Source organism: Cylas formicarius, unplaced genomic scaffold, assembly GCF_029955315.1.
Source record: "Cylas formicarius isolate icCylForm1 unplaced genomic scaffold, icCylForm1.1 PGA_scaffold_4__25_contigs__length_36172078, whole genome shotgun sequence".
Lineage (NCBI taxonomy): Eukaryota > Metazoa > Arthropoda > Insecta > Coleoptera > Brentidae > Cylas > Cylas formicarius.
In genome coordinates this window covers 14,641,742-14,661,747 of record NW_026844334.1, presented here as the reverse complement: position 1 = coordinate 14,661,747, position 20,006 = coordinate 14,641,742, and the positions used below count along the sequence as shown (strand labels likewise).

The window sequence follows — 20,006 nt, the reverse complement described above, 5'->3', positions numbered from 1 at the left end:
CCATAAAAAAACTTTACTTGAAAGCAATGTCTTAATTTCACTGTTTTTTATGTGTTTGTTTTAAAGTTTTGATTTTAAATGGAAGCGCAGAATAAAAAAGTCATTTAATATTTTTCTTTATATGCTTGGAGGTTTTTTAGAATTTGCTACAAATTCAAATCAAACCTTAAATAAGTGACAAAGGTGACAAACTGCAAACATCATACAACATTATCTTTACTTAAGAGAATCAGTGGGAAATAAATGTCCTTGCGTACTTTCATTGTGAAAAAAAAACCGCAATTGCATGTGAAGTGTCAATTTAATTTTCGTAAAGATTTTCAAATGTAAAATATCACTTTATGGAAAACAACCACATAACACACAGTTAAGAGACACAAATAATTACTACATGGTTACTCACAGTCAACAGTTGCAAGTCGTAAGTACTCTAACACATTTAAAAGTACAAACCACATTAACTTTCAAATCCGAATTAACTGCTGCAAAAGATTCGAGGGCATGACGCTTTCAATTTTTTCGTATACGTAATAAATAGGCAAAGATATCCAATTTACAACTGACTTGGCAAGAATACCCATCACGTCTGGATACTGATGGGTCAAGAGAGCTAACAAAGCAGTGAATGAACACAAACCTGCAGTGAAAATTATAAAAAATGGCAATTCTTTTTTAGGGTAGACAGAAACCTCATGAAATGGGGGTAACAGTTCCCTATCAGCACATTCTGTGCATGTTGGGTAAGGGTAAAACAAATGGCCTCTTTCCAAGGGATAGGGTAACATTCTAAAGGTACCTTCCCATGTGCAATGTAGTAAATTCAGAGCCCCATCTACAGCTTTCCAATGTGCCAAATGGAAGAATGTGTAAGCCAATGCTTCAGAATCACCTCTCTTTAAAACATGTTCTGGAGGCAAAATTAAAGGTTTCATTTCTAATAAATATTTAGGAACATGAGGATTGAACTCCACAGCTCTATGAATTGCTTCTACTGCCGCTAATTCCGCGCTATTCAGACCTCGTTTGCTAGCTATATCTGGGGAAAACTTATCAGCAACTGTTCTTGCTTTTAGTAGAGCGGCAGTATAGCATATGGTAGCAGACTTAGGGAGTGATATGTCATCATACTTAGCTAGAACTGCTTGCACATCAGCATAAGCTTGCATTTCAAGCAGTGCTTCAATGAGATTCTCATGAATATTTAATACATTCATGATTGGGGGCACCTCCTTAGTTAAATCTCTAAACATTTTGACAGCCTCCTTCAATTTTCCTAATTTTCGGGCACACATTGCTAACCGTCTTTTTATATAAATGAGAACATTGGTATCCCTACGGTGTTGTGCCTCCATCATAGCCCCTTGATGCTGTAAAGTTTGAGATCTCTTGTAATTCAATTCAGCAACTTTCAATGCTTGTTTGAAAATTTTTTCTGCTTCAGTTATGGTTGTTGCTTCCTCTTCTGCCAATAATATATAAGCTGTGGCACATTCGGGATTTTTCTCTACAGCACTATGTGCTGCTTTGAGCCTTATTTGTGGATTCCTTTCTCTCCATGCCGTCTGCATTATTTCATACTCTGCTTTCCCGATATCTGCTTCGCATGTAAAAAAAGTTTGATGATCTTGGGCAGACAAATTCATATCATAATATGTCAGAGGTTCTTTGTTTGTCGCCCAATAGAACCTCTGATATTCAGCACCACGATAGAGATTAAGAGGGTTCCTCCATACTTTACATTCAGGAATTGGAGGTTGTACTGGTTGCTGGTTATTCCCATTATCGTCTCTATAGTCACCGCTTATCCACGGGCTTATGTGATTTATAGACACTTGTTCGATAAAAGAGGTACCATACTTTCTGAAATACCACCACTCAAATATAAGTATCAGACCGGAGATCAACGACGAAGTCCCAGTAAGCGCCACGTAAAATTTTGGCGTTAAGGTACTCAAGAACATCGAAGAATCCCACATTATTTTATAAATAAACTGCAAACTACCCCGTTCTGAAACGCTCCGATTATTTTTGTTTTTGACGCATATGGGTTAGTTTATTTCACGGAGCACTGGCAATTGTCGCCAATTGTTTTTATCACTGAATACTGAAATCGCCATCGATATATTCTGTGCCTGAAAACCGGAATATCATATTTGCTAATTCGTTTTTATATTGTTTAAGAAGATTTAACTTAACCCGCTTGTGCTTTTATTCAAAAACTAGTTACATCAGATATTAACTTACGAGAGTCTTGTGCAAGCAGTTATTTGTATAGGCAGAACAAATAATTAGCTGTTTTTGAGATTAACCAATTAAATTGGACTTCCGTGTGAGTCGAGAATATTTGGATGTGGATGGAAATTCAAAGAAGAAGAGCCCTTGTATCGTGATAACTAGACCAATAGAAGTAAAGAAGAAAAGTCTGCGGCAAAGCTTACTAAGGTTTGGTAATTTTGAAAGCAAATTTATTTTCAAATAAACAAAACAATTGAATAAAAATGGACAATCTAGAAGCCAATATCATGGATAAATCCATGCGTTCGGTGTTTGGTAAGTTTTCGAGGTAAAAACATTTTTTGGGATCCATCAGACCTTTGTTTGCTATTTTAGTGGGAAATATTCCCTATGAAGCAACAGAAGAGAAACTCAAAGACATATTTGGGGAAGTGGGTCAAGTTTTATCTTTCAAGTGAGTAAATTCATTCTTGTTTCTTTTAGCCAGTAGTTGCAGCTATATAATTGCAGGCTCGTGTTTGACCGAGAGACGGGCAAACCAAAAGGCTATGGCTTTTGTGAATACAGAGACCAAGAAACTGCGCTGAGCGCCATGAGGAATCTAAATGGTTATGAAATCGGCGGACGAAACTTAAGAGTGGATAATGCTTGTACTGAGAAATCAAGAATGGAAATGCAAAATCTTTTAAATCAACCTCCAGTAGAAAATCCTTACGGAGAACCCATTCAAGCAGAGAAAGCTCCAGAAGCCATCAGCAAAGCTGTAGCTTCTCTCCCTCCTGAACAAATGTTTGAATTGATGAAGCAAATGAAAGCCACAATTCAGGTTTATTTATGTTGCTTTTGTTCAATTGCTTAATAATTTTATAATGATGTTTAAGAATAATCCAACTGAAGCTCGCCAAATGTTGCTACAGAATCCCCAGCTGGCTTATGCGTTGCTTCAGGCTCAAGTAGTTATGAAGATTATTGATCCACACACGGCAGCAGTAGGTTGATCGTTGTGTTCTACATATTTGTTTATACCATTACTCTCTTATATTAACCAAAATAATCAACCATATTTTTTTTCAAGTCTTTGTTACATCCTGTGAATCAAGTGCCAGCAACATTGATGCCAGGTGATAAAAATGTCCCAATACAAGTACCCATCAATAGCCAATTTCAACAAGCTCCAGTTCCTGTTGCTCCACCTAGGCAAGAGTTTCAACCTGTACCCGCGCCTATCATGCATCCAAATGCTCATAACGCTCCTGTTTTCACAGGTACTAAAACAGCTACTTATTAAATTAGGCAACAAAAAAAATATGCTTTACTGAATAGGTCAAGATGTGGATCTAAGATCCATTGATCCTCGGGCAACAACTGACGTTAGGATGAACAGAATGGCTGACCAAGATATGAGACAATTGCCACCACAAACAGCTCAGCTACCAAATCCGGTACCACCAGCTGTAAGCGAGAAGTAAGTACTATTCATTGTTAGAAGATAGAAATTTTTTGTGTAAAAAAAAACAACTTTTATCTCAGTCTTGCAGCAATTCCTAAACTACAGGATATTAAAACGGACAGGTAATCTCAATTGTTGGTTCTATTCCCCATTTAATTTAAGGCTTGGTCATATTATTTACTTGGCGTTCCTTGTGATTTTCATTTCTAAAAGCACCAAAAATACCAAAAGAAGTGGTTTGGAAAGTTACAAGTAAAGTACTATGATGGAACCAATCAGATTTTTATTTTATTAAGATTTCATAAAAACATATCAACAGTATATAACTTCTTGATTCTATAAATGATGCTTTTCATCAGCTTCCAAAGGGATCCCAGAATGACCCCAACAGTGTTCCCAACAGATCCCAGACAAGCCACTCGTGCTGATCCAAGACAAAAGCCCATTCGTAAGTTAAATTATTCTTTTATTCTAAATAACAAGAAATATCATTTCTAGCAACGCCAGTTCAAGGTCCTCAACAGTCTATAAGACCAGTTAATGCTGCGCCCGTAGCCCCGCCAGTGGCAGGACCTACTCCTCCAAGACCATCTATGCCGGCTGCAGCTGGAGCTATGCCTCCTGGAGCGACAGACCAAGAAAAAGTATGTAATTTTTTTTAAAAAACAAAACTTCATCCTTTTACTGTTTTTTTAGGCCGCGCTTATTATGCAAGTCCTTCAGCTTTCTGATGAGCAGATTGCAATGTTGCCACCTGAGCAGAGGAATAGTATTTTGGTACTTAAAGAACAAATTGCAAAGAGCGCTCAAGGACGTTAAATTTTCAGTTTAAATGATTTTTTTTTATATAAGAGTCCATTAAAAAAAAAATAGTAAAAATTAAAATTGCTTATTTTACCTTCCCCTACAATAGCCCAAATTCACTTCTAAAATGAAAAGAAAACTTTCAATGTTCCCTTGATTACTGTGGATAAATAACAATTTTAAATTTAAAAATAACATTCTAATCCATTTTATTAACATCAAAGTTTCTACATTCATTGCAATCCTAAAACTAATTATGTACAAACTAAACATTACCAGATGTTGATTTAAAAAACTTTCATTTTTAGTTTGGTTGGAGACCTATTCTATATAATGCAGTTGAAAGTCTAAGATAATACTTTTGTACTTAAAAGCTAAAGGAATGGTGGTAAACACATTCTAATATAACTTTTTACCTAAATGTTCTCAATCGTTTAACAAGAGACTATTTTGAAACTAAATATTTACACTAATTGCGCATAAGATGAACACTCAGAAAGAGCAAGTTAGGTTAACGACCATGGGATTTTGTTGAAATTATTTGTTAGGTCTAATTGTCTTTCTTCATCCTAGTGCTGGTCATTCTGTAAATAACAGAGTCCCTGCCAGGATCCATGTTAGCAGTAACAAGGCAAATGGCCAGAATAGCAAAAAACAGCACCACACTGAACCAGAGAATGATATTAAATATTACAGGAAAGTCTTTATTGTAGTAGGAAGCCAAATTATATTTAATTTTCTGAAAAAACAAAATAATAGTTTCAACATATCCTTACATTAAATATTAACTTACGTCACTAGTGTCATCAGCAGTGGCCAAAATATTTCTTCTCATCCTAGTGTGACTGGCATCACTAGTAATAATATTGGCGAGGACTCTGTTACCATAAGCCTTTACAAATGCATCAGAAAGACGGTTAATAGCTTCCTGCAGCAATTGTTTTGCTTCCTTCGTTTCTGTAGAGTTTGGCCCATGAAGATCTGACAAAGCATGAAGAGATGTTAGACGGAACCAATATATATCAGGAATGAAATCTTCTTTAACAGCACCAGCTTCAACTTTAAGTGATATTTCATTCAACAGAGCAACATCTCTTAAAAATTCACGGTCTTCTTCCACATCAAGTTTTAAGTGCTTGTAACTTATGTGTCTTGGATTTTCACTCTTTATGGTTCTAAAGGCATCATATTTCCTTACCTTAAAAAACAAGATAACTCACTTTTCAATTTCAAATTGCAAAATATTACTTACATCATCCAAACCATTTTCAAGTTCAATTCTGACCAAATTTAAATTTTCATTTGGATATCTCTCCTCAATTCTCCTGGTCAGAGTGTTATAAATATGACTCTCATCTTCATTGGTTGTTAGAGGGAAATGGTGACCTTTGATTTGATCAATATCTCTAACACCATCTACTACAACAGTTACTACAGCTTCAGGGATATCAAAAGGATTGTCAATATAGAAGCCCTGCCAGTGTGAAAAGTGTTCTGCTGAAAACCCTAAAGCGGCCGAAAACACTTCTGCCAAAGTGCTTTGCTTAATAGGGTCGTGGCCTCTAAATACTAGACTAGGGGGATGGTGCAACACTGAAAATTCTCCAGCACCATAGGCTAAAAAAATTCTTATAAATTTGCCGAAGCTTCTCTGAAAATCTTATATCTTACCTAAGGTAACTAGAGAAATTACCAGTAGAATTATTTTAAACATATTTTATAACTTGCTCTTTCAAATATCGACCAAACCCTTACCAAATCATATGATACCCCCTGACAATTGACATTGAAGAAGTTCACGTGATTTATGTCACAATTCTTTACCATTGGTTGGCCAAAGTCTCAATTCTTTTTTCTATGATCAAAATTCTATTGTATCCTTTAATCATGAAATGTAATATTGGACACTATATGTAATATCATAAACATTAACAAAACAATTGCCAACAATTATTTCATTGAATTTCTTTTACCATAGCAGAGTGACAGAGTGCCAACAAATAAAAATAAAAATCTCCACCACTCACCGCAATGATCGTGAACTAGTGACAATTGTCAACAGTTTACTGTCAAATCGCGAACGAAGAAAATAAATGTTCATTGAACTATGTATGATAATAAGATATCTTCGATATTTCTTGTAAATCGTAAAATTTCGGTGTTATAAGTGACAGAGTGGTCGATTTATTCACATATTTCGGTAGCGATTCATTCCATCGAGATAACGGGTACGGATAACAGCCGATGTTGGCCTAAAAATGCCTTTTCAGTAAGGTTAAAATGGAGTATTTGGGATGTGGCTATACGCGGAAATTATATGGAACATCAGTAATGACTTTTAAGCGGCCGATTAGTTGTGTGTGAGCTAAAATATCGCTCATGAAGCCATTTCGAATTGCATTCCGATATGTTTAGATAAAAACAAGTTGCCTAACAAAAAAAAATGATCATAAAAACTGCTGTATGTATAATTTGTGCACTTTTTGAATTATTAATAATGTCCCATATACTCCGTTTTACAAAATGGTCGTTTTTCTTAATAAACAATTAATGCAATTACTGTGTTTCTAATTAATCTTCTAGGAATCATGATTGGCTAAATCCATACTTTTCGCATTTCAAACAATTGTGGGTTACTTCTCAGGATCATTGTTTTGTGTTTTAAAAGGCATCCAAATAATTCTATAGTTTCTGTGAATTTCGACATACCCATATATGTATGTATAATTAGTACACCATTAACAAACAATTAAAACCGTATTAAAATTTGTTACTTCAAAAGAGAACTGTTAGCTGTTGTCCACATAACTAATATGTGTAATGCATGTATGGTATAAATCTGTAAACCCCTGGTTAGCTCGCGCGGCTGACTGGGTTATTTGTGTGCCGCTGCCTAATAATTAAAAGTACATTATTATTATTCCAAATTTATTTAAAATTTGCTATCCGCTCAATGTTTACCATTCCGGGATAAAGTTTTCTATTGCTATTATATAAATTTCTGTTCAATCGGGGTACACGTCTATTAAGCACTCGCTCCGCTCTGCTCCGTTCCTGGCAAACCAAAACTCGTGACAAATGTGGTTTACCAAATTTGTTACATAATATACTATTAGGAACCATTAACATCATTGTTTAGATCTCCATTTTTTTTGTTTAACAGTGCAACACTTGCAAAGAATTTAACGGTTCTCTATTGTGGATTTCCAAAGAACGCTTGTTTAATTTCACTATTTAACTATTTATAATGTAATTACGAAAATTTTAATATTGTTACACTAGTGCTTTACCTGGTTACCATAGCAACCTTTCATTTATAGGCAACACTCCTCACCTCACTCGTTCCTTGTCAAAGTTCCTATATTGTCTACACAACAAAGGGAATTTTATGAATGACTTGTGCGGTCTCTTTTGGTTGGAAAATAGTTTTAATTTTTTTTTTATTAAAATATCAATAAACTGCTGTTATCCGCTACAAGCTACTGTAGTATTTTCAGTGTGACGCATTACTTTAAACCGCCATGACAGTACTTTAGTACTTGGACACAAATATTAGCTGACATTCGTAATAGTATACGCGACCTTCCCCTCTATCTTATACTCTTTGGAGGAGAGTAAATGAGAGTAATGCGCAAACGTCAGAAGTCTCTAAAAACTTCAAATCATGAATCTCTAATATTGAAAACACTACGTCTGATGGTACATAGTTAATAGACATTTCTGCCATTCGTTTTATTAAGTAAAGTTTGGAAGATTGTAGCCCTTAAAATTATAAGTATTGTTGTGTAGTCTGAATTTAGCGTCACCAACTCAAGTAAAAATTGACCATTCTCTAAAAGTGTAACACTTTTATTTCGAAAATTAAGCAATTGTTGACCCGTTTTATTCAACTTTATAAGAATTGTAAGAGTACTACGGATTGAAGTCTTGGCATAATAGCCGATATTCCCAGTATATGATCTCCCATGTTCGGAATAATTATTTTAATTTCAGATTAAAGACCAATGCATCAATCAACGTGCTAATCGAAGATATCGAGTGTTTAACGCAAAATAACTAAACATGGCACACCAAATGCCCCCTTCGGTGAACTGCTCGTTGGACGACATCGACCTCACAGCCCTCAAAGATCCCGCCGGTATTTTCGAACTTATAGAAGTCGTCGGCAACGGAACCTACGGGCAAGTATACAAGGGTCGTCACACTAAAACGGGTCAGTTGGCCGCCATCAAAGTCATGGACGTGACCGAAGATGAGGAGGAGGAAATCAAACTAGAGATAAACGTTTTAAAGAAATTTTCCAATCACCGTAACATAGCCACTTATTATGGGGCGTTCATCAAGAAATCGTCGCCCGGAAAAGACGATCAGCTGTGGTTGGTGATGGAGTATTGCGGCGCCGGTTCCGTCACGGACCTGGTAAAATCTACCAAAGGGCAATCATTGAAGGAAGAATGGATCGCCTACATCTGCCGTGAAATACTGCGGGGGTTGTCGTATTTGCATTCAAACAAAGTGATTCACCGGGATATTAAAGGACAAAATGTCTTACTCACGGACAACGCGGAAGTCAAATTGGTCGACTTTGGTGTATCCGCGCAACTGGACAGAACAATCGGACGAAGGAACACGTTTATCGGCACGCCCTATTGGATGGCCCCCGAAGTAATCGCCTGCGACGAGAACTCGGAAGCCACGTACGACAATCGCAGCGACCTCTGGTCGTTGGGCATTACGGCACTCGAAATGGCGGAATCCCAGCCGCCTCTGTGCGAGTTTCATCCCATGAGGGCTTTGTTCCTTATTCCCCGTAACCCGCCGCCGCGGCTCAAGAGCAAAAAGTGGAACAAAAAGTTTCACGGATTTATCGAAACCGTACTAGTCAAGGATTATCACGAGAGGCCGTACACGGAGCAATTGTTGAAACACACGTTTATCCGCGATCAACCGACCGAACGCCAGGTAAGAATACAGCTGAAGGATCACATAGACAGATGCAAGAAGAGGAAGCAAGAAAAGGAACGCGAAGACTATAGATATTCGGGCTCCGAGAACGAAGACGAGGAGTCCCAAATGGCCGGCGAGCCCAGCAGCATCGTTCAGGCTCCCGAGGGCGATACTTTGAGAAGAAATTTTCAGCAGATACAGGAAGGTCGCGCGGCTATCGAGCCGCCGTCGAGGCCATTGCCGCCTCCGCCCGATACCAGCGTGCCGCCCAGGATTCAACCGATACCGCACAGAAACTCCCAGTCGCAGCATAACTTCAAGCCGATGGAACTGGACGCGTTGGCTGCTCACCTAAACGAACTGGGTGTGCAGCAGCAACAGAGCAAGCCGGAAGAGGAGAAACCGAAAAACGAAGGATACAACAATAGAATGAGTTCCCACGGACAGTCGGCTTCTAATAATAACGGACTGCAAATTATAACTCAGTCGTCGGTTGGGGCGGATCATTCGGTAGATACACTCGACGATAGCGAGAGCGACTCGGAACCAGAAGAGATCGGAAGAGGAGCTCGTAACGACGGTACTTTATTGGCAAGCGATCCGCCTAAACCATTGGGAGGTTTGGGCACGGTCCCTGAGAGTAGTAGCTCGAGCGTTTCGAGTCCGGCGGCCACGAACAATTCCGGTGGTGCTCCGAACCGTCCCCTGCCTCCAACACCCGACGATGACGACCTACAAACCGACTACACCTTGGTGCGAAGAAAGAACGGCAGAAATAACGACAATTCGAGGCAAAGCAGCGTATTGCCTGACTTATTGAGTCAAACTAGTGGCAGTCCAAACGCTCCCTCGTCCCGGGACCGGGACAAGTCCCATAACGACGAATACAACTCGGATCAGTCGCCGTTCTTGCACGCGAACGCATTGGCTTTGCAACAAAAGCAGCGTTCGTTCTTGGCGTTCGGATTCGGAGTCAATTCGCAGCCGTCGCGAAGAGAATCTCACGTCAACGTGAACGTCACGCCCACTTCGCATGATATCTCGTCGGACACTCCCGAAATAAGGAAATACAAGAAACGATTCAACAGCGAAATATTATGCGCGGCACTGTGGGGAGTGAATCTTCTAATCGGGACGGAGCACGGGTTGATGTTGCTCGACCGTAGCGGTCAGGGCAAGGTGTATCAGTTGATATCGCGACGCAAATTTCAGCAAATGGAAGTGCTCGAAGGTCAAAACATCCTCGTCACGATATCCGGCAAGAAGAATCGTGTCCGGGTTTATTACCTGAGCTGGCTGAAGAGTAAAATTTTAAGAACCGACGGGGTTAGCGATCAGGTCGAGCGCCGTAACGGCTGGATTAACGTCGGAGATCTTCAAGGTGCCGTTCACTTTAAAATTGTCAAGTACGAGCGTATAAAATTTTTAGTCATCGCCCTTAGGGATAGCATAGAAATATACGCGTGGGCACCGAAACCGTACCACAAATTCATGGCGTTTAAATCGTTCTGCGATTTAACTTATAAACCTATCCTGGTCGACTTGACAGTGGAGGAAGGAACCAGATTAAAAGTGATATACGGAAGTTCCGACGGTTTCCACGCGGTCGATTTGGATTCGGCTAGCGTATACGATATTTATTTACCAAAACACACTCAAAACGGAATAACTCCGCACTGTATAGTCACCTTACCGAACAGCAACGGTATGCAGTTATTGCTTTGTTACGACAATGAAGGCGTATATGTGAACACCTACGGAAGGGTGTCGAAAAATATGCTACTGCAGTGGGGCGAAATGCCAACTTCCGTCGCCTATATAGGCACGGGACAAATCATGGGGTGGGGCAATAAAGCTATAGAGATAAGATCGGTAGAGTCCGGTCATCTGGACGGCGTGTTCATGCACAAGAAAGCGCAGCGGCTCAAATTTCTTTGCGAAAGAAACGACAAGGTTTTCTTTTCTAGTGCCAAAAGTGGTTCCTCATGCCAGATTTATTTTATGACACTGAACAAACCGGGAATGGCGAATTGGTAGGTTAATATGAACAAAAAAAATAAATAAATAAATCGCTGTATATGGTTAAAGTTAGCTCGATTAAACGCGGGACTTGTAGATACGCTATTTGTTTCCAAAATTTTCGTGAACAGAAAAAAGTAAAAAAAAAAGTGTTGGTGCTACTACCGAGGAAATCACAGACACGCTTGTTTCTGGATGTTGGTCAAAAAATTTATGTGTACATAATATTGATTTTATAAGATTTGAGTTATCGCATTTTACTTACTTAATAATATCACATACACTCTTATAACCTAATTATATAGCGAATAATGGCGGATACCCATTTTGTTCAATGTTTTTTATTTATATCCATAGATGCAATGATGAAAAATTTATTGGTTTTTGTATGGCATGTTTTAGGTAAATATGTAATATTTTCATATATTTGTAGTAGTTAGGGGCAATTTTGTAATTTTATTAGAAAAAATATAAGAGATATATTATAGGAATATAGATAACCAATTTTGTTGTTTTATTTCTTGTCATGACACTATATAGGTAAACAGATTAACATTTTTACATCGTTGTTTTGCAAACGACATTCCTATCAATTATTACGAAAAAGATCACTTAGAAAAAGAGACATAGATATTTTGTTTTAGATAGATATTTAATTTTTGAAAAAAAGTTCTCGATTTGACTAATGCTACCTATTTAAACAAAATATTCTTTGTTCATAGACAGTCAATGGCGCGGCACAGATTTCCTTTAAAAAAATGACATTTGTATTCATTTCTGAGTAGGTTTATCGTTTTTTTTCAGTCCGCCGCACAGTCTTCGCTCAAAGAGAAAAACCAATTGCTCTGCATACGGTCACATTAACATTGTTTCGACGATGCGGAGAAGAGGTTCTTATTTTTTTAAAGTGAAAACCGTACATTGGATTGAAAAAAAGAAATTCCAAAATAGACATGTGAAATTCCATACACCCACCACTGGTAAATTAAAAAAAAATTGTGGTACGCTGAACAATGCCTCTTGATACATAGCACATGTGTGCCGATTTCATTAAAATATCTAGTATTACAGATATTAAAAAAATGTATTTTATTTTTGGAAACTTTTCCACCCTGTATCCAAAAGTAAGTTTATGGCACATGTTCATATAAAGTTTTCTTTTTTATATTGACCCAAAAATCGCCCCTTAACTATTTACATTTAATTGGAAAACACCCTGTATACTGCATAATGATGTAGGCTGATGAGGAATTTTTGAAACGATGATGAAAAAATGTATTGGGATAAGATCAAGCGGCGTTCAACAACGAACATGGTTGCTGACAGTTCGTCAATTCTACAGTTTCATATTAGATGTAGCATTTTTACAGCAGTCAGTGTCAGTGCAGTGTGTGGAGATCGTTGTGAAAGAAAATGGCGCAAAATGCACGTTAGCGAAATTTAGTGTGGAAGATCAATCCCATCTATACCAAAATATCTTAGTCGCGCGATAGGCTCAATGTTTGCCTTATTAGAAACCACAATATTATCTAATAATCTAATGCATAAATGGAATTAACGAAAAGTAGCAATAATAAAAAAGGAAAATTCTTCCTTTTGTGGCAAGCCACAATACCTACGGTCAATGGCCCAATTAACTTATCAAATCTTAATAATATCAATCGACCCATTAGTTAAATTCTAATATTTAAGCCGTTTAAAATATTCCCAACCTCATTATACCTGTAAAATTTACTATTCACCATAGGAAAAATACCAATCCCAAATTATTATCTTAGAAGCGATCTTATCAGATGATAGTCAATCCAAATTAGACGTTGCTTTTTGTCGGTAAGTTCTTGTAACATAAAATTGCTTGAAAACGGGGACCTTAAAAAAGAAGGAACTTGCAATGTGATGTACATATCGTTATGCAATGGGCGTAATAAACTGTCAGCTTTAAATTTTTGTAAATAGTTGCGCAGTACATACATATCCAGTGAGACCTTGACAATCCTAATCTATGAACGGGGATTTTCACGTCGACCCCCTTACTCTTCGCTTCCCTTCATCCAATCCATATATGTTAATCCAAGGGGAAGAACCAATTTGTTTCGTGTATTTTGTGAATCACCGATAATGATAAAGGTGTGTATCTCAGTCTCATTTTGAAGTTTGAGTTAATTGTTTTTACTGCCTTTCATTCTCTAGCCGAGGATAGATTGGCTTCTTTAAACAAGTTGGTTTTGCGTTGTTGGTTTGGTTTTCATAAATTTGTTTACAATGTTATTAGGTGAAGTTAATTTAAACGTGACCCCTTTAAGTCCAGTGCAAAGCACAATGTCCAGTAAGTAGCACAAGATAAAATTTTGTACTAAATACAAAATAGCAAGTGGACAAAAGCAAATTAAGTATGTGATAAAGTTATATTGAATCAACGCGTATGGTATCTATTTATGTTTTGGTTATTTGGTATAGGCTAGTTTTTGCGACAGAAAAACGTAGTTTCGTATTTTTCCTCTCCAATAACTTTTTTTGTCTGCTGTCTGCAGCTAATGGCGCCTATTCTACAGGGTTGCCACATTTGATCTTAAATCTGATTTTTTTAAATAATTAAAAATGGAATTTCAATAATGAATTTAAAATCATACACTTCACCAATATTTGCAAAAATATGTTTTTTAATCTTAATATGTTTTCAATATTGTGTTCAATTTTATTACATGCATAACAAAGGAGAACGAGTTGGACTTATGAGAGGTTTCTCAATTTTCAAGGATATATAAGATCATATTTATTGAAGAGAACCAGGAATTGTATTGATGTGACTTTTGTGTACATCTTTGGAAAACTTATAAAATGAAAACATCTATTATATATTTCATGTGTGTCCTCAACACACATATTTAAAACAAACAGGAAAATTAACCCACTCGCAAATCTGACTTAACTAAATATGTTATGTTAACATTTGTATTTTAATTTACCGAACAAACCTACAGGGCGGTTCAAATATTTTTAAAAATATTGCAGAATACTGAAACGCTTTATCTTTGTTTGTTGAAAATTGATTACTTTATATTTTGTCAATAATGTCTGATGAAACCAATACTCTTAGTTAAAAAGATCAATTTCTATTTTGTAGATATGAGTGCTTATCCAACACCTCCCTCGAGCAGTGGAGATTCACCACAGCCAGTATATTTTGTAGCATCTCCTGGATCAAATAACTTTTCAGGTCCTGATCTTTTTCCACTTAAAGCAGAAATAGTGTTAGATAACATGCATCTATATGGATCAAGTCATGACAAAAGTAACTTTGTTGAATCAACTTAACAATCTTTATTGGGTCTGATTTTTGTCATATTTTAGAGCCATTTTTAAAATTTATAGAGCAGCCCACAAACAAATTTCGGTTTAGATATCGGTCCGAGATGGCTGGTACACATGGTAGTTTATGTGGTATGAATTCAGACAAATCCAGAAAGCAAACATACCCGACAGTGGAAGTAATAAATTCTTGTTGTTTTCATTTTTATATCTGTTGTGTTACTTCATTTATAATTTTAGTTAGTAAATTGTACAGAAAAAGCAGTCATTCGTTGCTCAATCTATCAACATAATATACATGAAGATTTTAAACCACATCCGCACAGGCTTATAATGAAAAGAGGACGGGAAGAATATGATGATCCGCATAATTTAACAGTAGGCCCTGAGGAAGGTTATGTGGCTACGTAAGTAACAGCATAAAAATTCTGTTTTAAATTAATTTTCTTTGTTTCTCAGGTTCCATAGCATGGGTATTATCCATACAGCACGGAAAAATATAATTTCAGAATTATTTCGAAAGAATTCTTTATTGAAAAGGGAATTAATTGCCCGAATGGAAGGTAAATGCAGGGAATTAACTAACAAGGAAATATTAGAGGTAAAAATATAGCCTTGACTTTTGTTTACATAGTTCAAATTCCGGATTCCATGAGGATTAAGATTTATAGTTAGAGTGTTTCACTTTGAGTGCCTAGAGCAGTAAATTTTTCAAACCGACGTGGAACTATAATAAATGATAAAAAATAAAAAATGTTTTTGCACATTCCCTTATATACCCGAAACCACTGGCAACATTGCATTGTCCAAAATTCCAAATCTTTTAACATACATTCATTGACTACCCCAAGAAAAATTCATTCAAAAAACGTTATTGGTTCATGTTTTTTCAGATTAAAACTCTCGCAGAAACAGAAAGTAAAGCTATTAACTTGAATAGGGCTACATTAAGGTTTGATGCTTTTATCGTTAAAAATGATATTTGGAGTCCGATTTGCGAACCTCTCTATAGTCACGGGATAAATAATCTGAGTAAGTACTATTTTGTAGCAAAGCGTGTTTATGTGTTGAATGTTTGTTGCTGTTAACAGAATGTGCGTTGACGGGAGATTTAAAAATCGTGCGTATGGACCATTGCACAAGTCCCGCCAAGGGAGGAAAGGAGATTTTCGTTCTCGTGGAACGTGTCACTAAAAGTAAGCTTCAACAGTCCCTGTTCAGGTACTATAAACTTATCATTTTCTGACTTCAGAAAACATAAAGATTCGTTTCTTCGAGTTGGATGATGAGGAAAATGAGGTGTGGGAAGCATGGGGAAGATTTACAGAACTAGACGTACACCATCAGTATGCCATAGTGTTTAAGTATGTATTATTTTAGAGTTTGACGTAACTTGTGGTTAATTGATTATTGTAGAACTCCAGAATATGACAGAAACCGTAACATAAAGAGTCCCGTGCGAGTTTACATGGAGTTGGTTAGGCCTTCGGATAATGCGAAAAGCGAATGGAAAGAGTTTACATATGTGCCCAATTATGAGTTTAAACCAGGCGCCAAAAGGCCACGATCAAGCCTGTATAGCTCCAGCAGCTATAATAGTTCAAGGTAATTCTTACTGCCGCGCAATAGGGCGAAGTACTCTCTTCTATTTATCTGCAATTAATTTGCAGTTTGAAACTTGGGTTTTTAAATTGCTTTCAAATAACTCTAAATATCAAAGTAAAGAAATATCTATTATATCTATTTTTTGCTGGTTATTTATTTTGCAAGTAGGTTCGCAAAGTTATAAGAATTTTCAGATTTTTTAAAGATTTGTTTAGAACATTCCTGGTTTAGAACATGGGCGCCTTAAGCATTGTAAATGCCCCAGTACAAAGCATATATTTTTTGCCATTTGTAATAATTATTAACTCGTACTAGTTATAAAAATTTAAAAAATAAAGCTTTGAACTTATTATTCTAGTCTAAGTAGTGGTGAATTACCGGCCACCATCCAAAACCTGGGCAACATTGGATCGGGCAATACCTTTCAGGAAGTCAATAGCTGGGGTAACTGCCCAGCGGGGGGGATATTGAATGAGGAGCAGATGAATATGGCAATGAAGGACATCGATTCCGACGAGTTTAATACCCTTTTTTCAATGTTTGGTGGGGTTTATGGAGAAGAGTTAATTAGTAACGTCCGGGACAGCCCGTTGGAGATATCGGGGCGCCTAAACGATTGTCACTTGGACAACAAAGGTTTGGATTTATCTTCCAGGTAGGAACTCATTTCCAGGAAAGTGTTTCAAAATATAGATCGTTGTTTTTTTGATAGAGGCGCCAAAACCGTCTCCAAAATGAGGACATATTCGCGGAAAATTCACAAAGAGCCAACGGTAATCAAAGCAGAAGTTAGTGCTGAAGAAGTGGCTCAGGCAACCAGGACCTACAATGAACTGAGAAGCTTCATTAAAACCAAAGATGCTCAAGTCAGAGGCGGGGATATGCTTCAGCATTATTTGAGCGAAGCCGGAAAAACCAAGTATGTCGTTTAGGGCCGGCATTTTTTAATAGAATCAATTAAGTAAAATTGCTAAGGGAAAATTCTATTATTCAATTACATTCTAAAAAATTGTGATCCTTCTGTTAAGTTTCATCTGATTTTAATTTCAACAAGTTAACAAGTACACTCTCATTTTCAGTGCTCTTCACATATTCATCGGACTAAATAAAAAAGAGGAAGTGAAATTCTTCATCGGTTTAATTTATTACTTTAAAAAGTTCGAGCTTGTAAATGTATCCAACTCGGAATCTTTGACGCCGCTCCATATAGCCGTGGGTTGCTGCAACGATGAATTGGTCACGTACCTGATGCGTTGCGAAGCTGACCCATGTCGAACGGACCGGTCGGGCAGGACAGCTCTTCATTTAGCGATCGAATCGATGTCCTCCCCGAAAACGCTGGAAACTTTGTTGTCTACAAAACATTGTAGCAAACTGCTCGAAGAACCCAACTACGGTAAGCGGAAACGTTGAAATTTTCATTTTCACTCGCCACATCTTATTTGTTATTATTTAGACGGTGACGCACCGATATTTACCGCCATTGAGAAAAAAAATTTGGTAGCACTGAAGGTGCTTTGCGTAAAAGGCGCGAACGTTAATAGGAAACACGGCAAGAACGGTTTCACTCCTTTGAGAGTGGCGGTCGAAAACCAATACATAAGCGCATTAGCGTATCTCTTGGGGCTTCCACAATTGAACATTCACGAGCAGGATGACTTCCAAAACGTTTCCCCGTTAATGGCCGCCAATGCCAAAGACTCAAAGGACATCGTTGAGCTCTTTTCCAAGGTTATGGTAGGTTTTTTCGGTAGCGGTTGGCAGCTTTTAAGGGGATATTTTTTTTATGTTTAGATGGAGAAGGGACTTATTATCGACATGAAACAGGAAGTGGAAGAGGATTCTGAGGAAGATATGGACGAGGTAATGTTTCTTACAGGATCTTTCAAGGTTTTGTCGGCACCAACGTTGTTTGTCATTTGCAGGACGAAGTTGAGATTAAGGTAGAACCGGATATTGTGTGTCCCGACGATCTCGCAGATTTATACAAAAATGTAACTAATTTGACGCCGCAATGTTTGGATGCGGTCGCATTATTACTGGACCAGAGTCGGAAATACGAACATTTAGCAGATCTCTTGGACCTCGCCCATCTGATACAGAGCGGAGTGACGCCCGCCGACCAAAGCAAAAGCAAAAACCTTTTGGTCTACGCCATAGAAGTGAGTGTTTGCTTTAAATAGTAAAATTGATTTTAGTATCTCATTCTTGATTTTCAGTGTGATAACGCGAACATTTTGGATATAAGGAACTTTTTGGAAAATTTGGATGAACACACAGCAGTACAGATCATGGACCAAATGGCCCTTGATCAGAAAAAATAAGATATTTTTATAATAAAAATTAATGATAAGTTGAGTAGGTTGATAGTTTTTACTTTGTATATGTACAAACTGAGGTGTATTGAGTGAATAGAACGAGTAATTTACAATTATTAATTACCTTTTTATTTTGTTAATTATTATATAGTGTGTCTCAGAGCTTACGCAATTCTAGATGTTGGAATATTCCGTTGCGTTTTACAACTTTTACAAAATAAGACATTTTTAGTTGTAACCATTTTGTAGTTCCCTACCTGTGATGTAAAAATTCATTTGAATAATTTTTGTTGTATTTGTATGTTTAATTTTAGCATTATATTATATATTTTGGCTATGATGTTTCACTTATTAGCCCCAGGTTTATTACATCTGTTTTCTTCTAAAATCTTTGATAAGAGAACTTTTAAGCCAGTTGCGCATTACGCTCCCGCACGACTAATCATTTTCGACTACACTATTAATGTTACCATTAAATAAAAGTAAAAATAATGAAGAATGCATTATATATAAAAAAGTAGATATGCCTAAATTAAAAACTAACCAAAAATAAAAATTGCAATCCAATATTTTGTAAGACCCTGATCAGGAAATGATTTTTTCTACCCCTGTCTGTAAAATGCCTAATTACTCACCGATCTAGCGTGCGGGAAGCGTCACTTTACCACGTCAGTTTCCTTTCCCACGGATCCGAGCCACTTCGGACATTTCCGGAATTTTACCGCACGGATTTGGGAACAATCGGATGTTTTCGGAGATTTCCCACGCTTTGAATTTTGACGTTTGTCAATTCTGACGGTCATGTCAGTGAATGTATTCGTGTCGTTTTCCGAAAATGTAACCAAAAACTAACGATCGTAGAAAAAGTATAGTAAGCAACACGTTCGGTAAACTTTTTAACTCACTCGTTTATTAAACTCGTGAGTCTAGTGCCGTTTACCGCACTTGTTGCATAATATACTATTTGCTAAGTGCGGGAAGGGTCACTTTACCATGTCAGTTTCGTTTCCCATGGATCCGAGCAACTTCGAATATTTCCGGGATTTTACCGCACGAATTTGGTAGCAATCGGATGTTTTCGGAGATATTTCCCACGCTTTGAATTTTGACGTCTGTCAATTCTGACGTGATGTCAGTGAATATATTTTTCTACTGCCGTCTGTAATAGTATATTACGCAACAAGTGCGATAAACGGCCTTTGACTCACGAGTTTATTTGACACGAGCGGAGCGAGTGTTTAATAAACGAGTGAATTAAAAAGTTTCCGAACGTGTTGCATACTATACTTTTTCTACGACCGTAAGTTTTTGGGTACATT

At 37.2% G+C, this 20,006-nt stretch overlaps 5 protein-coding genes across 9 annotated transcripts; 3 read left to right on the top strand and 2 right to left on the bottom strand.

The window, feature by feature from the left end:
* Positions 1-456: 456 nt before the first annotated feature.
* On the bottom strand, positions 457-2,075 carry LOC132700548 (protein ST7 homolog). The gene has a single exon (XM_060667937.1). It carries the CDS (start codon positions 1,974-1,976, stop codon positions 465-467), a length of 1,512 nt encoding a protein of 503 aa, XP_060523920.1. The 5' UTR covers positions 1,977-2,075; the 3' UTR covers positions 457-464.
* A 335-nt stretch (positions 2,076-2,410) lies between these two features.
* LOC132701546 (cleavage stimulation factor subunit 2) lies at positions 2,411-4,651 on the top strand. Of its 2 annotated transcripts, XM_060669576.1 has the most exons (10): positions 2,411-2,550; positions 2,611-2,689; positions 2,746-3,061; positions 3,117-3,224; positions 3,311-3,500; positions 3,559-3,700; positions 3,766-3,807; positions 4,045-4,133; positions 4,184-4,329; positions 4,382-4,651. In XM_060669576.1, the coding sequence occupies exons 1-10, from the start codon at positions 2,499-2,501 to the stop codon at positions 4,502-4,504; spliced, it is 1,287 nt and encodes a 428-aa protein (XP_060525559.1). In that variant the 5' UTR covers positions 2,411-2,498; the 3' UTR covers positions 4,505-4,651. The 2 variants fall into 2 exon arrangements, with proteins under 2 accessions (XP_060525559.1, XP_060525560.1); XM_060669577.1 differs by lacking the exon at positions 3,766-3,807.
* Positions 4,652-4,681: 30 nt separating this feature from the next.
* Positions 4,682-6,336, bottom strand: LOC132701547 (ATPase H(+)-transporting accessory protein 2). Its single transcript, XM_060669578.1, has 4 exons — positions 6,161-6,336; positions 5,742-6,106; positions 5,283-5,687; positions 4,682-5,228 (listed from the first exon to the last, which is right to left on the bottom strand). The coding sequence occupies exons 1-4, from the start codon at positions 6,201-6,203 to the stop codon at positions 5,040-5,042; spliced, it is 1,002 nt and encodes a 333-aa protein (XP_060525561.1). The 5' UTR covers positions 6,204-6,336; the 3' UTR covers positions 4,682-5,039.
* Positions 6,337-6,530: 194 nt separating this feature from the next.
* On the top strand, positions 6,531-11,917 carry LOC132701544 (mitogen-activated protein kinase kinase kinase kinase 4). The gene is made up of 2 exons (XM_060669570.1): positions 6,531-6,717; positions 8,483-11,917. Exon 2 carries the CDS (start codon positions 8,552-8,554, stop codon positions 11,471-11,473), a length of 2,922 nt encoding a protein of 973 aa, XP_060525553.1. The 5' UTR covers positions 6,531-6,717; positions 8,483-8,551; the 3' UTR covers positions 11,474-11,917.
* An 895-nt stretch (positions 11,918-12,812) lies between these two features.
* LOC132701545 (nuclear factor NF-kappa-B p110 subunit) lies at positions 12,813-19,022 on the top strand. Of its 4 annotated transcripts, none has more exons than XM_060669573.1 (16): positions 12,813-13,285; positions 14,580-14,747; positions 14,807-14,943; positions 15,005-15,171; positions 15,224-15,365; positions 15,658-15,796; positions 15,856-15,960; positions 16,017-16,128; positions 16,181-16,369; positions 16,728-17,024; positions 17,082-17,288; positions 17,449-17,765; positions 17,826-18,106; positions 18,164-18,232; positions 18,295-18,531; positions 18,589-19,022. In XM_060669573.1, the coding sequence occupies exons 2-16, from the start codon at positions 14,582-14,584 to the stop codon at positions 18,691-18,693; spliced, it is 2,670 nt and encodes an 889-aa protein (XP_060525556.1). In that variant the 5' UTR covers positions 12,813-13,285; positions 14,580-14,581; the 3' UTR covers positions 18,694-19,022. The 4 variants fall into 4 exon arrangements, with proteins under 4 accessions (XP_060525556.1, XP_060525555.1, XP_060525554.1 ...); XM_060669572.1 differs by lacking the exon at positions 12,813-13,285 and adding an exon at positions 13,434-13,582; XM_060669571.1 differs by lacking the exon at positions 12,813-13,285 and adding an exon at positions 13,593-13,781.
* The last annotated feature ends 984 nt before the right edge of the window (positions 19,023-20,006 follow it).

Excerpts from the sequence above, each read along its gene's own strand:
- LOC132700548 (XM_060667937.1), bottom strand. The coding sequence starts at position 1,976 with ATGTGGGATTCTTCGATGTTCTTGAGTACCTTAACGCCAAAATTTTAC.
- LOC132701546 (XM_060669576.1), top strand. The coding sequence starts at position 2,499 with ATGGACAATCTAGAAGCCAATATCATGGATAAATCCATGCGTTCGGTG. Across the intron at positions 3,225-3,310 it reads TTGATCCACACACGGCAGCA|TCTTTGTTACATCCTGTGAA; the intron begins GTAGGTTGATCG and ends TTTTTTTTCAAG. Across the intron at positions 3,808-4,044 it reads CAGGATATTAAAACGGACAG|CTTCCAAAGGGATCCCAGAA; the intron begins GTAATCTCAATT and ends GCTTTTCATCAG.
- LOC132701547 (XM_060669578.1), bottom strand. The coding sequence starts at position 6,203 with ATGTTTAAAATAATTCTACTGGTAATTTCTCTAGTTACCTTAG. Across the intron at positions 6,107-6,160 it reads AATTTCTCTAGTTACCTTAG|CCTATGGTGCTGGAGAATTT; the intron begins GTAAGATATAAG and ends GAATTTTTTTAG. Across the intron at positions 5,688-5,741 it reads TTGAAAATGGTTTGGATGAT|GTAAGGAAATATGATGCCTT; the intron begins GTAAGTAATATT and ends TTGTTTTTTAAG.
- LOC132701544 (XM_060669570.1), top strand. The coding sequence starts at position 8,552 with ATGGCACACCAAATGCCCCCTTCGGTGAACTGCTCGTTGGACGACATC.
- LOC132701545 (XM_060669571.1), top strand. The coding sequence starts at position 13,718 with ATGTTATTAGGTGAAGTTAATTTAAACGTGACCCCTTTAAGTCCAGTG. Across the intron at positions 15,366-15,657 it reads CTAACAAGGAAATATTAGAG|ATTAAAACTCTCGCAGAAAC; the intron begins GTAAAAATATAG and ends ATGTTTTTTCAG. Across the intron at positions 17,289-17,448 it reads AGCGAAGCCGGAAAAACCAA|TGCTCTTCACATATTCATCG; the intron begins GTATGTCGTTTA and ends TCTCATTTTCAG.